This window comes from Rhododendron vialii, chromosome 1a, assembly GCF_030253575.1.
Source record: "Rhododendron vialii isolate Sample 1 chromosome 1a, ASM3025357v1".
NCBI classification, from domain to species: domain Eukaryota; kingdom Viridiplantae; phylum Streptophyta; class Magnoliopsida; order Ericales; family Ericaceae; genus Rhododendron; species Rhododendron vialii.
This window is the reverse complement of record NC_080557.1, coordinates 48,476,656-48,489,058: the sequence shown is the minus strand read 5'-3', so window position 1 is coordinate 48,489,058 and position 12,403 is coordinate 48,476,656. Positions and strand designations below refer to the sequence as shown.

The window sequence follows — 12,403 nt, the reverse complement described above, 5'->3', positions numbered from 1 at the left end:
AATAACCCAAGGGTTACTCGAATGAGAGCATGACAAGAAGTGACTTGCACTCCCATGCTCGCGCATCTTATCTTCTCTCTTTTTTTCCCTCTCCTTTGAAGGGAACACCGAACACCTTATCAGAGACCAACAAAAGGAGCTTAACACAAATTTCACAACCAAAGTCATTTGACAATCATTATTTCCATGGGTGAAGAGAAAATCCAGTTCATTCTATTAAGAAAAGAAAATGCTATAGGACAACCATCAGAGATCAAGACTATTTCCTTCCTGAGTTACTTACCCACCTGCTAATTTAGTTTCTTTTCTTTCTGTTGATACTCTCCTAGTGGGGTGGGGTTATAGCCTCTCGGAGTATTCTCAGAGTTCAAGAACAAAACGCAAAGAAGGAGAACAGAAGAGAGAGACTACGTAGTTCCTAGGATATTAACAAACAACTTTTACCATATTTGGCAAAGGCCAGAGAATAGAAGGTTAAAAACTCTATGACTGCTATGGGCGAAGCTTCCTAATCAGCCACTTCTTTCTCAGTTTAAAATCCAATGCCAAAAATGTTTTCGCTTTCTTTTCATCCTCTAACAAATCACACGCGTCCAAAACAAGGTCTTCATCCATGTCAGGTAAGGCCTGAATGGCTTCTACCACAATCTCTACCGAAACAGAGTTGGAGTCATCATCACCCTTTTTCTTATCTGCCAACGAAGAGACTGCTGTTGCCATCTCACGAATAGCACTAGCCATGCCCTCATCAGGGCGCCTTGACTTTTTAGATTGTGCAGAATATGGCGAAATTTCAAAATGACGCTTGTTCACTTGATCAGCCACACGCGAGGAATCCTGTGCATCGCCCACTTGATGTTCACTAGAAACTGATGTGGCTGGAGATCGCAAACCCTTAAGTGATCTACCAACCTTGGTTTCTGGGACGTCAGCTTGTTGGCCTAAATTATGACCAGAGAGACAGTCTCTTCCATCACCAGGATTCAATTCTCTAGATATAACACACAAATCTTTGTAGTAAGGCATTGGTCGGGTCATGTATTGCCGTGCATCTGTATGTGCCTGCACATTATTAAACATAGCCTTATGGAACACAATTAGCAACAAAAACCGAAAATGAGAACCATAAAAAATCTAAACTTATAACCATCAGAAATTACATGGAAACCAGAAGATACCACGTGGAAACCGGAGATACCAGAGTTTTGATATATTATCAGAAATAAAAATCATTTGTTTCGCTCCTTGCATTTAAATGCTTCAAAACTTCAACCTAGCATAGGTCAAGAGATCCCTTTAAATGCTGAGCAAAAAAAAAAAAAAAAGATCCCTTTAAAAAACAAAACCAACTGTATTCGCTTGAGAACTGATACCAATTAAAGGCAGAGAGGAATCTAACCAACGCCAATGTTCAAGGTCCTAAAAGTACTTCATCAGAAGATGCAAATGACTTCTTTGAACTACTTGGTGCATCTTTGTTTGCTATTCCGAAGATATGGGAGTGTGTACTTGTTATAACCATGTGAACGTTTTCGAGATTAACTCTATTGTAATTTTACTACGTTGATATTGTTGATATGCACAGGTTGATCGTTGTCAATGTGGATGGCCTGAATTTGAAATTTCATCGAGATGGGGATAAATCATTGCAATTGTTGGTCTTCAACGAGGAACTGAAATACTATGATGTGTGTCCTCTCAAGAAAAGCTAGTACTCTTTCAAACCTGTGAAGAACATTTATAAATGCTTATCTTTGAAGATTATAGTATTTCTCAAATTCATGGAGATATCAGACACCACCAAGTTCAACAGGAAACAAACCTTAATATAATGTTGCCAAACAGAATCATCAGCCGTCACCATTTGTCTTGTTTCATCCCACGAAAATCCGTCCAAGTCAAGAATATTCTTTATAACCTTATACTGCCTCCTCAAAGTTTTGTATCGATTTTTCAATATATCAATGTCATAATTAAAGCCAAATTTGGCATTAAACGAGACAAGCATCTCCATCCACGCTTGTTTGTGAAATTGACCATCAATTTGATTCCCCTTCTGCACTTCATCTAGCATAAGGTCAATGAAATAACGGTCCATTGGTGGTTGCCAATAAGTCCTTGAACGAGTACCTATCTTGCTGGAGCCAGAATCTGCTATTGGTTGAGGTGTCACATTCTCATTCTCCTTTGACATTGAAGCAGCATAGTCTTCATCAATCATGATTTCATGAAGAGCGTCCACAGCTCCCTCACCAACACTACTTGGAAGAGTTACTCCTGTCTTTGTGTCACCACCCGAATGTGAGGACATTTGCAACAAATTGTCCACTGGCTTCGCATCATCAATTGTAGTAGCAGGAGATTCTGAACCTTTTGATAATCTACCAGTTTCCGATTTTGGTATATCTCTGTCAATCTTAGCATCATGGCTAGAAGTGCTAGCTTTTCCTTCAACGGTTGCTTTTCTATATATCACACACAAATCATTGTAGTATGGGATGGTTTTGATCCTGTATGATCGTGCATCAGGGTGTACCTACATAATAAAACATGTAAGACTCAATGAATCATTATGATCCTATTTTCTAGTTTCTAACATCTTAAAAAGTGCACCTTGATGTAATCATCCCAAACTTTATTATCAGCTGTCACCATTTGTCGTGTTTCATCCCAGCTGAATCCCTTCTGGTCAAGAAGATATTTTACAGCCTTGTGGAGATTTCTTAGTGTTTTGTGGCGATTCTTCAAAACATCTTTCTCGTACTGGAATTTGAATTTGGCATTGAACAATGACATCATTTCTGTCCACGCCTCTTTGCTGAATAAATGATCATCCACCTTATTCCCCCTGCCAACCTCCTCTAGCATGAGTTCAATGAAATATCGATCCATTTCTGGTGTCCAAATTGTCCTCAGACGATCACCAGCACTACGTCCTCGAATACCCATTCTCACACAACCTGAGCGAAGGTATCAGTAATCAGCAGGACTTGTACTGTAGGAGAGTAGATAAAATCACAAAAGTCTATTACAGTTGCAATAGCTCATCAGCGCACTGGTTCAGATAAAACAGAAAACTTAGCAACTAAACCCAAACTGAACACAATCATCGAGTAAATGTTATATCTAAAGGAGAGAACCCATGAAGAAGAAATAACAATGATTTGAATCTCAATGATCCAAAAGAAATATATTATCACTAAAACTGAGGCTTCCGTTCAAGCTGATAATTTATCTACAACCTTTGCCTTGGTTAAAGCCTAAAATGCAGCACGAAATTGTAATTTTCTTAAGGATATGGAGACCATTACAGTCTACAGCTATTTAGAGAAAACAAGGCTAGTTAATGGAGTATTGGATTAAACTGGATACAGTACAGGACATGCCATCCCCATATCCCTCCACTCCTGAATCCGAATGGAGATAGAGAAACCCAAAACACCAACCAAAGAAAAATTGGAAAAGACAGAAACATAAATCGAAAACGAAAAACACAAATAAACAAGTCTTATTGCAAGAAGCATAAATAACTAGTGTTGTAGATGATTACATCACAATAGTGAAATGATATCGCTACCAGGCCATGATGAGATAAGGAACGACAAGGGATTATCGGATGGACCTTCCGGCCAATTTGCGAAGGTCACCAATCGGGGGACGACGGAGTAAGGCGCTCTTGAATTGAAACTACGAATCTGCAAGGTCCGGGGATAACGTTTTCCTGGATAAGATCGAAAATTTGTAATTGCTGGAATACGACGCTAACCACGACAGTAACACTACCCTATCCCTGGTTTCCGAGTAATTATTTCATGCCCCTGGGTTGCCCTAAACTCATTCTCAATCACATAAGATGCGTGTGGAGCTTACATAAATGTGTAGTGAAAAAGAGTTTGAGACGTCACTTGTCCCAGGAGCGTTGAATAATTTTCCATGGTTTCCAGTAAGTAACCTTTTTATGAAATCTTATAATTTGAATGAAAATTTGAAAAAAGAACCACTTGCCCTGGGAGCATTGAGAAATTGAATTCCAAGAAGAAGAAAAAAGAATGAAAAATTGAGAACCATTTCTAGTGAAGTTAGTTGTTCATCTCCCTTTTTCAGTGGTGACCAGAGTTCGAATCTCATGGGGGGCGAGGTTTTGGGTGGCCAGAGTTACGGATAGTCTCTGGAAAAATTAGAAAATTGAACTGATTTTTCATAGAGCGACTTGAAATTTTATTTTAAACAACTCTAATTATTCATGCTGAATCCAGAGCAGCCCCTCATGCCCGTTTGTGCACCATCAATGCACAATTGGTCGGTGCCTTTTACCATTTTCGGGTTTCCTGATAAATTACAATTTGCACCCCCGCAGAACCAGCACTTTATGACCCTAATTCCACTTTTCCCCATTCATTTCAAATTGGTACAGCCAAACCCTACATTTTCCGCCTTCTTTTATAGAGCCGTCAAATTGACGTTTTGTTTTCCTTTCTCAATAGGGGAAATTATATTTTGCCCCCTTAAACTATCACCCGGCCACACTTTGCCCCCTCCAACTACTTAATCGAACACTTAACCCCCTTTAACTATTATTTCGCTGCCACCCTAACCCTTCCGTTTGTTGTCTGTTAGGGTTTTGGATTTTGGATGGAAAAATTTTCGAGGCCATTATTTTTTAAACCCAAAGACAAACTTACCCTCTCCTTCTCTTTCTAGCATACACAACCATCTCAAAGATGAAATTTTCCAGACTTTACACAAACCCATCTCTCTCTCTCTCTCTCTCTCTCTCTCTCTCTCTCTCTCTCTCTCTCTCTCTCTCTCTCTCTCTCTCTCTCTCTCTCTCTCTCTCTCTCTCCATCCATTGACCAGTTCATTTTCTTCTTCCCTTAGCGGAATACAATTTCAGTCCATTCCATTTTTTTTTATATAAAATTCGATTTTTGGTTAAAAAATTAAGTGTTCCAAATTTCAATCCGTTTGAACAGGTGGAAAGATTTTAGTTTTCTGATCATTTTATCTTAAATTGTTATAATTAAATTTTGACTATAGAGCTCTCGTTGATTAGCCCTAAGAGATATTTGATTCTACGACTTTCTTAGGGCTAATCAACGAGAGCTCTAGAGTCAAAATTTAACTATGATCATTTAGGATAAAATGATTAGAAAACTAAAATCTTTCCACAGGTTCAAACAGATTGAAATTTGGAACACTTAGTTTTTTTTCTTTTTAGATAGTTTATATATTAAAATATATGGTTAAAAAATTAAGTGTTCCAAATTTCAATCCGTTTGAACCGGTGAAAAGAATTTAGTTTTTTGATCATTTTATCCTAAATGGTCATAATTAAATTTTGACTCTAAGGCTCTCGTTGATTAACTCTAAGAAAGTCGTAGAATCAAATATCTCTTAGGGTTAATCAACAAGAGCCCTATAGTCAAAATTTAATTATGACCATTTAGAATAAAATGATCAGAAAACGAAAATCTTTCCACCGGTTCAAACAGATTGAAATTTGGAACACTTAATTTTTTAACAAAAATTGAATTTTATAAATAAAAAAATGGTATGGACCGGAATTGTAGCTTTTAGGGTTGTGGAAATCGTATTGTGCGTTGGGGAAATCTGTAGGAGTATCGTGTATGTATATCTACCTGTATTGTGTAAGGGTATTTACGTAACTTAGCTCAAAACGTTAACAAAGTTAAAGAGGTGGCAGCGAAATCATAGTTAAAGGGGGTTAAGTGTTCGATTGAGTAGTTGGAGGGGGCAAAGTGTGGCCGGGTGATAGTTTAAGGGGGCAAAGTATAATTTCCCCTTCTCAATATTCTCTCTATCATCAGCCTACTTTAAAATCAGCCTTATTTTTCTCTGTGTTTGATACAGGCTCCCAAAGCTGTAGAACGATCCCGTCCGGTAATCCTAGCGAGTTAAGCAGTTCTTTCTGTGCAGCATTACTCCAGGATCATTGGTGAGGGGGGAATTTTTTTGCCTGGGTTCGAACCCAGGATAGGAACACTACGTTCAAAATCCTTATAAACTAGAACGGGCACTTGCTCACACATGCAACAGTTGTTGGAATAGATTTGGACTTTCAGAATGGATATAACTCAGCTTGGTTTGTCTGAGTTAAAAAAAAAACCTCTGCATAGCCCAGGATCCATCATCTAAACTTATGAAACATGTAGTACTATCCAACGTAAAGCTATCTTAATAAAACGGCGAAGCTATACAAACATTCTTAACAAAAAGCTTGTTTTAACATCTACTAGTATAAAGTGTCTGTGCAAACTATAAAGGATTACAAATTTTCACCACTATTGTAGACAATGGTCCAGTTTTTGTGAACACTGTCTAAACGAAGTAGGTGGTTCCACCACCAATACATCAAAATCAACAACAGTTTCAGTTTCCCCTACCACAACAACACAAGTGAGAGGCCATCTGAAGCCAACAAGCTTTTTTCACTTATACGGGCAGCTCTGATTCAAGATAAGCCTACACACTAGAGGATGAGAACAGCTACAACACTGCACAATATTCAAAAGTGCTGCGAACAATGGGAAGGAGGGGTTTCCTGGCAAGTTAGCTTTTAACAATGTTCGCCCCAAGATTGACAACAAACTTTTGCCCATTTTTGGAAGAAAATCAAAAGATTGGAAGCCACTTCATCACCCCTGTCATCTCCACTGCGAGTAGTGAGCAAGGAAGAACTGGTAATCAGGAAGAGTGACTTGCAAACTGCGGAGCCAATCGTCAGCATATTGCAGTAGAGAGTTTTCTTTCTCGCACTCATCGGGTCCAGTTGGAGTCAAGATTGAACCTTTCAACTTGTACGAAGCAAGGCCAAAGACTGGTAGAGAAATTTTTGGAGAAGCATCAATGCCGGCCCCATGTACCTTCCTACCACTTGCACCATGAAACCGCCACCGCCCATTGCCTGTGGGAGTGTCCATAACAGAACAAAAATCAGAATACAGTAAATTAGATGCAATTTTAGAGAGAGAGAGAGAGAGAGGAGTTACTTGTAGAGCACGTTGACAAAGAATGGAAGGTTAAAAAGGATGCATCCAGATCACGAAGTGTTGGCCCCATGGGTATTCTATAAATAGGATACCTGCGCACAAGATTTATTTACCACAAAATTCTCAGAGTGAGAATAAGTGGAAAAAAATTCTGAACTTCTAGAGATGTATATTCGTATTTTGCAGAATGCATACCAAGCCACTGAAATCCAACTTGAAGATAGTAGATCACAACTCCTAAGATCTGGAAACTGAGATGCAAGAAGTGAAACCTGTGGAAAGGGGAGGGATGGTCCGATGAGTTAATGTGAACAGAGCGCAGATCAACCTGAATGCGATAGTCTCCAAGAAGTGAACTTGCCTTATCAGTTAGAGGTCTGCGATTATACGGTTGTTCGTGTTCCAAAAATTCGAACAAGAGCGTCCCAGGTGAATTGCTCATCTCTGCTTCATCACTGGACGAACTCATGACAGATTTGTCTCTCAATGAGAGTCCGTTCATTCGCTGGGAATTCAAATTCACAAGCTTCTGATGACTGCACGATCCATCCACCACAGATTTGGCTCTCCTTTCTGCTTCACAGTCACTGCTACCAGCACTACTAGTCTCCCGTGAAGACTCAACATCACTCTCCTCACCAGGCCTCCTGGTAGATTTATAAACAAACGTCATAAAATGTGACAAGCATCTACATCACGGTGTCATCTAATTCAAACATTAAGGTGCTAAAATACTCCAACAAAGTGACATCAAAAAGTTGATTCTCTGCACGAGTGCTGCCCTCATTGTGTAGGTATGTTATGAACAAATTCAAGTGACATCTCAATCTTTGATTTATTCCGGGGAACACTGAGAACTTTGTGAAATATAGGGACTTGCATGATAAAGTAACAAAAACTATGATTCCAAGTGCCACCCGACTTCAATTTCCTTTCTTTTATTACAAACACATTTGGAGGTTGGGGAGAAGCGGCAAGGTGTAGCTGGTGGTCCAGCCAGGAATAGGAGAGGAATTCTAAAGTGAACTGAAATCAACTAACGCTCAAGTAATCCCAAACCAGTTTAACCTATTTATGACCACAAATTATAAAGATATGAACTCTACCAACTCGTTCGAACTTTTGCTGGCAAATTGCTCTCAAATAAGAAACTAATCTAAAAGCTAAAAGGCCGAAACTAAGGTGGAGAAGTAAATGGCGAAAGACATATCATGCAACTTTATGAGGATTCAAAAAATACAGACTATCGAGTTCATAGAATACCAGGCTTCCAAAAATATTGGTGATTCGACTCTTAACTAGCTGTACGATAGTTAGGAACCTTTAAAGAGATACGGGGGTCTAGAGTAAACCGCAATGCCTTTCCCTCCTATTTCTATAACATAGAGACTATTCTATGGCTTCCCAAAATAATGGTGATTCTATTCTTCACTAGCTTTAGAATAGTAAGGAATCTTTAAAGAGGTACAGGGGTCTAGAGTGAAGTGTAATGCCTTTACCTCCTATTTGTCTAACTTACAATCCATGGGGAAAATTCCTTGCCCGCAAAGCAACTAGAAAACATCAAAACACCGGAAAAAAGTGGAAATTACCTTTTATCCAGCCTTAATACGAGATGAGAGGATCACATCAAGCAGAAACCAAATGGAAATGGGTATTTCAAACTATTGAAAAGTGCACTACCTCTTCTCCCCACTGTTCTACTCAGATTAATGTTTCTCCCAAAAGAATATGAAAAACAAAATCACAGTAGAAAGCAGTAAAAGATGACTATGAAAGATTAACTTAGAAAAGGATGGGGTCCTTGGGAGAGAAATCTTGACAAACCGAACTTTTCCTTCTTGCAAATACGGAAGGCTGGAAATAAAATTGATCAATATTGCAAAAAGGAAAGGATAACATATTAACTTCAAAGAAATGAAAGAATCAACAAAGAATCAAATTCAGTTTTAAGAAATCATAATGCGTAAAGACTGCCAACTCGTATAGGTGCAAGCCACTCAATGACGCTTCTTCTTGCAAAACGACACAAGGTTCATTAAAAGATCATAATGAACAACGAAACTAACAGATTTGGTAGGGACTGTATCCAGCTCATAAAGTATTTTACTGCGATGGACTATGAAAGTGAATAGCCAAGGACAATATTCCAGGACAAGGGGTTAGTTAAGCTTGCCATCTTGCCGACACTGATAGTTCATTAGTCATAGTTCATTTTAGGATATTATCGAGAAAGTAAGGCCCATGTCAATAAGAAGGAAGTTGTTGCACTTGTCCTGCTATTATATATAACCCAAGTACAATCTTTCTATGTCACAGACACTTATTCCCCACCAAATAGATGCATAAATGTCATATTCACTGATCTCCAAACAGCCAACCCATCCCATTACACATACCCTGGAGATTCCGTGAGGCTAGCAAAACTGCCATGATGAAAATTGAAAATCAACCTGAACATGAGTTAACTATATGAGTACATTTTGAAAGTACCTATAAGTTCCACTAGAAAACAGGTACATCAACCCCCCGGCCCCCCTTTCACCCTCTCGTGCGAATGAAGCTTAGGTTTTCTACATCCTGTGCTTGAATCACAATGCCAAGGACTAGAGGAGTAGGAGGATTAACAAGTACAGCAAGTTGAAAAATGTTACAGAGTTCATTATATAACTGCATGGAGATGAAACAAAGCTATGACAAAAATGACGCAAAAAAACCAACTTGTTTGCAAAATTAGAGAATCAAAGATCAGCCATACTTCAACAGAAAAACAATATGCTATATGGTGTAAAGAGGCTCATGGCTCACCTAATCCTCGCCCGTGGATCTACATACAACTGAATGCCCGACAAGAATGGAACATAATACTGCATAATTGAATCTTTCCCATTCAACAAAAGAGGCACTCCCGCTCCATATACGCTCCACTCTCTGAAAGACTCCCAAAGATCCCCTAGGCAATAGTATGGCTGCACATCAGATTCCCGAGTTCTCCAACCCTTTCCATTCACCTATAACATTAAAAGAGCACCAACAACTCTATAAGAAATTACTTACACAAAGAAGAGAATGCAAGTATATAGCCAACTTGGTTGCTGCAAAAATGACAGAATAGCCTTATCTAAGGCAATAAAGTTGATGAAGGCACAATTGTGGGAATAGAATGATCATTCCCGTAGTATGCTAATTCCTACATACGTAATCATACAAATGGTCTTACTATTCACCAATTAGGTGAATGGCCATTCCATTAGGCAGCCATCGAACTTCAATTCAATTTGCAAAACCAAACCAAACCCTACCTTACTTGCCTTGCATTTTCTCATTAACCAAACTATACCAATGATCTTATCACTCACCAATTAGGTGAATGGCCATTCCATTAGGCGGCCATCGAATTTCAATCCGAAAAAACAATACCAGCAAACCAAACACTACATTTCCTCATCAGCCAAAACAGAAGTCTAGGAACTCTTTCATAACGAAAACCCTAATTTCGTGTATACCTCGGGGGAGAGTCGAGCGGGAATGAATGGAGTAACAGATTCCACTAGACGATCCAAGTTAGTAACATCCGCCGCCGGCGGCCTAGGAGGGGAAGAAGACGAGGAGCAGACAGAAGGCGTCGGTTTCGACAATGTGGTCGTCGAATCGTCCGAGTCAGTCCGATTCTCCGCCTCCGCCGCCGCATCCGACTTCAGCGGCCTCAAGAGCTGCTGCCTCTGCAACTTTTCCTGCTGCCTCTGCAACTTTTCCTGCTGCAGCAGCAACTGCTGGCGTCGAACCGGCGGCGGATTGTAGAATCGGTCGCCGCCGTGGGTCCGAGAAACGGCGAAGCCTCCTGAACCAGACATTACTCTGAATTCGTAGGGATAAGTGTACTTCTCCCTTGCGTGTAACCGTATCGTTCGCGAATTGAGGTAGGAGGGAATCAAACGGCTTCGAATTGCAATGCGTCGGGATCGAAAATCGGGTGGGGATTGTTGGAGTGATTAGGGTTTTTGTTGAGGTTTAAAGGGGTGGCGTCGTCTTGAGACTGCGAGATGCCATGAGTGGGGGGGTGGGGGCGTGTTTTTTTACGTACGAATTTTTAAGATTTGGCGAAAGGAAGGAAATTGCTGTTTTTGGTTTTGGTTTTGGGGAAATGTAAAAAAGCCGCGTCGGCGGAAAGAGGAGACTTCAGGCCATGCGAGGAAAGTGTCTTCCCCTCTTGTTGAGTGAGTGTTGCTTGCGACCGTCCGTCCGTCCGTCCGTCGATTGGTTGGTAGGCTTCGACCAATTATGAAAGCCGCATTTACAAGATTACCCCCGTCCCCTTCTTCTTCTTCTTCTTTTAATCAGGTCCCCTTGTTTTACTAGTGTTATTGAGTTTTAATCACATCATTCACTCACCCCACACTTGTGAATGTGAGTGTGTTTGCAATTTGCAGTGCACAGATTCGAACAAAGGCATAATCGAAATTATCCGATGCATGTGAAGTTATTTATTAAAGACCACGCATATCATCGGCCTTCCGAATACATTTGTTTCTATGCATACATGATGATCTATCGACCCACTTTTCTATTTTTGTTTAGAGCGGTTTATGGTGTTGCATTATAATAAAATTATAATCTATTGTCATTTTGTCCTACCTTTCGTTTAAATAAAGTTGTTCACGACATTACCTGCATAGATAGGAAAAAAAATGATTCTATTTTAGCATTTCTAAAATTGTAATGCCCGTCAAAAATAATAAGGACTAGCTTTCCCTATTGTCTAAATTAAATAAAGCTCACGCTTTTTACAGAATTCTAGATAAGTGATATACTGTATCAAGTACTACCATTTAGTCACTTGGGTACCATGGCTATTGATTTTCCTTGACGGGATATCTGGGCTTTCGATTAATTTATTTGGTAAAACTAGTCCCTTCATGCCGATAAAATAAAATATAAAAAAAACTATTCTCTAGCTCATGGATCCATCCGATCCAACTTTTTGGAAAAAGAAGGTAATTTCAAACTCAAATATAATGAAAATGAAAAATATTTTTTCAATATTTTTTGCACCGTTTAAAAGATCTTAATGAGATTTATCAAATAAGATCCATATTGGTAGAAATATTATTTGTGTAAGCGCATAATTTTTTAGCTTAAAATTACCTTCTTTTTCAAAAAATAAGTTTTCCAAGTTACTGGAACGGTCCCACTATCGAGAACAAACCTTTTTGAAGATAACCACTATTACGCCTAATGTGTTCTTTTTGGCAAGTGTAATAGTAAGTCCATAAGACATCTTTGAATCGTAAGTTGAACTTTCATGGTTTGAGAATTTTTTTAAAGGAGTCTTTGACCATTTCACAAGCTAGCTGAAGTGGTTGAATTGAAAAAGGCTAGTTCAGTTCCAAACC

The 12,403-nt window shown here is 39.2% G+C and overlaps 2 protein-coding genes across 7 annotated transcripts; both read right to left on the bottom strand.

The window, feature by feature from the left end:
• Positions 1-191: 191 nt before the first annotated feature.
• On the bottom strand, positions 192-3,808 carry LOC131304731 (uncharacterized). Of its 6 annotated transcripts, none has more exons than XM_058332107.1 (4): positions 3,551-3,808; positions 2,614-2,960; positions 1,823-2,536; positions 192-1,062 (listed from the first exon to the last, which is right to left on the bottom strand). In XM_058332107.1, the coding sequence occupies exons 2-4, from the start codon at positions 2,947-2,949 to the stop codon at positions 493-495; spliced, it is 1,620 nt and encodes a 539-aa protein (XP_058188090.1). In that variant the 5' UTR covers positions 2,950-2,960; positions 3,551-3,808; the 3' UTR covers positions 192-492. The 6 variants fall into 6 exon arrangements, with proteins under 6 accessions (XP_058188090.1, XP_058188098.1, XP_058188058.1 ...); XM_058332115.1 differs by having other exon boundaries at positions 3,578-3,808; XM_058332075.1 differs by having other exon boundaries at positions 3,623-3,808.
• Positions 3,809-6,226: 2,418 nt separating this feature from the next.
• On the bottom strand, positions 6,227-10,864 carry LOC131332417 (uncharacterized). The gene is made up of 6 exons (XM_058366630.1): positions 10,517-10,864; positions 9,819-10,021; positions 7,372-7,657; positions 7,206-7,282; positions 7,011-7,102; positions 6,227-6,925 (listed from the first exon to the last, which is right to left on the bottom strand). Exons 1-6 carry the CDS (start codon positions 10,862-10,864, stop codon positions 6,666-6,668), a joined length of 1,266 nt encoding a protein of 421 aa, XP_058222613.1. The 3' UTR covers positions 6,227-6,665.
• Positions 10,865-12,403: the final 1,539 nt, after the last annotated feature.

Excerpts from the sequence above, each read along its gene's own strand:
- LOC131332417 (XM_058366630.1), bottom strand. The coding sequence starts at position 10,864 with ATGTCTGGTTCAGGAGGCTTCGCCGTTTCTCGGACCCACGGCGGCGAC. Across the intron at positions 7,283-7,371 it reads GCAGACCTCTAACTGATAAG|GTTTCACTTCTTGCATCTCA; the intron begins GCAAGTTCACTT and ends CCCTTTCCACAG. Across the intron at positions 6,926-7,010 it reads TTTGTCAACGTGCTCTACAA|GCAATGGGCGGTGGCGGTTT; the intron begins GTAACTCCTCTC and ends ACACTCCCACAG.
- LOC131304731 (XM_058332107.1), bottom strand. The coding sequence starts at position 2,949 with ATGGGTATTCGAGGACGTAGTGCTGGTGATCGTCTGAGGACAATTTGG. Across the intron at positions 2,537-2,613 it reads TTTGGGATGATTACATCAAG|GTACACCCTGATGCACGATC; the intron begins GTGCACTTTTTA and ends TTTATTATGTAG. Across the intron at positions 1,063-1,822 it reads TTTGGCAACATTATATTAAG|GCACATACAGATGCACGGCA; the intron begins GTTTGTTTCCTG and ends AATAATGTGCAG.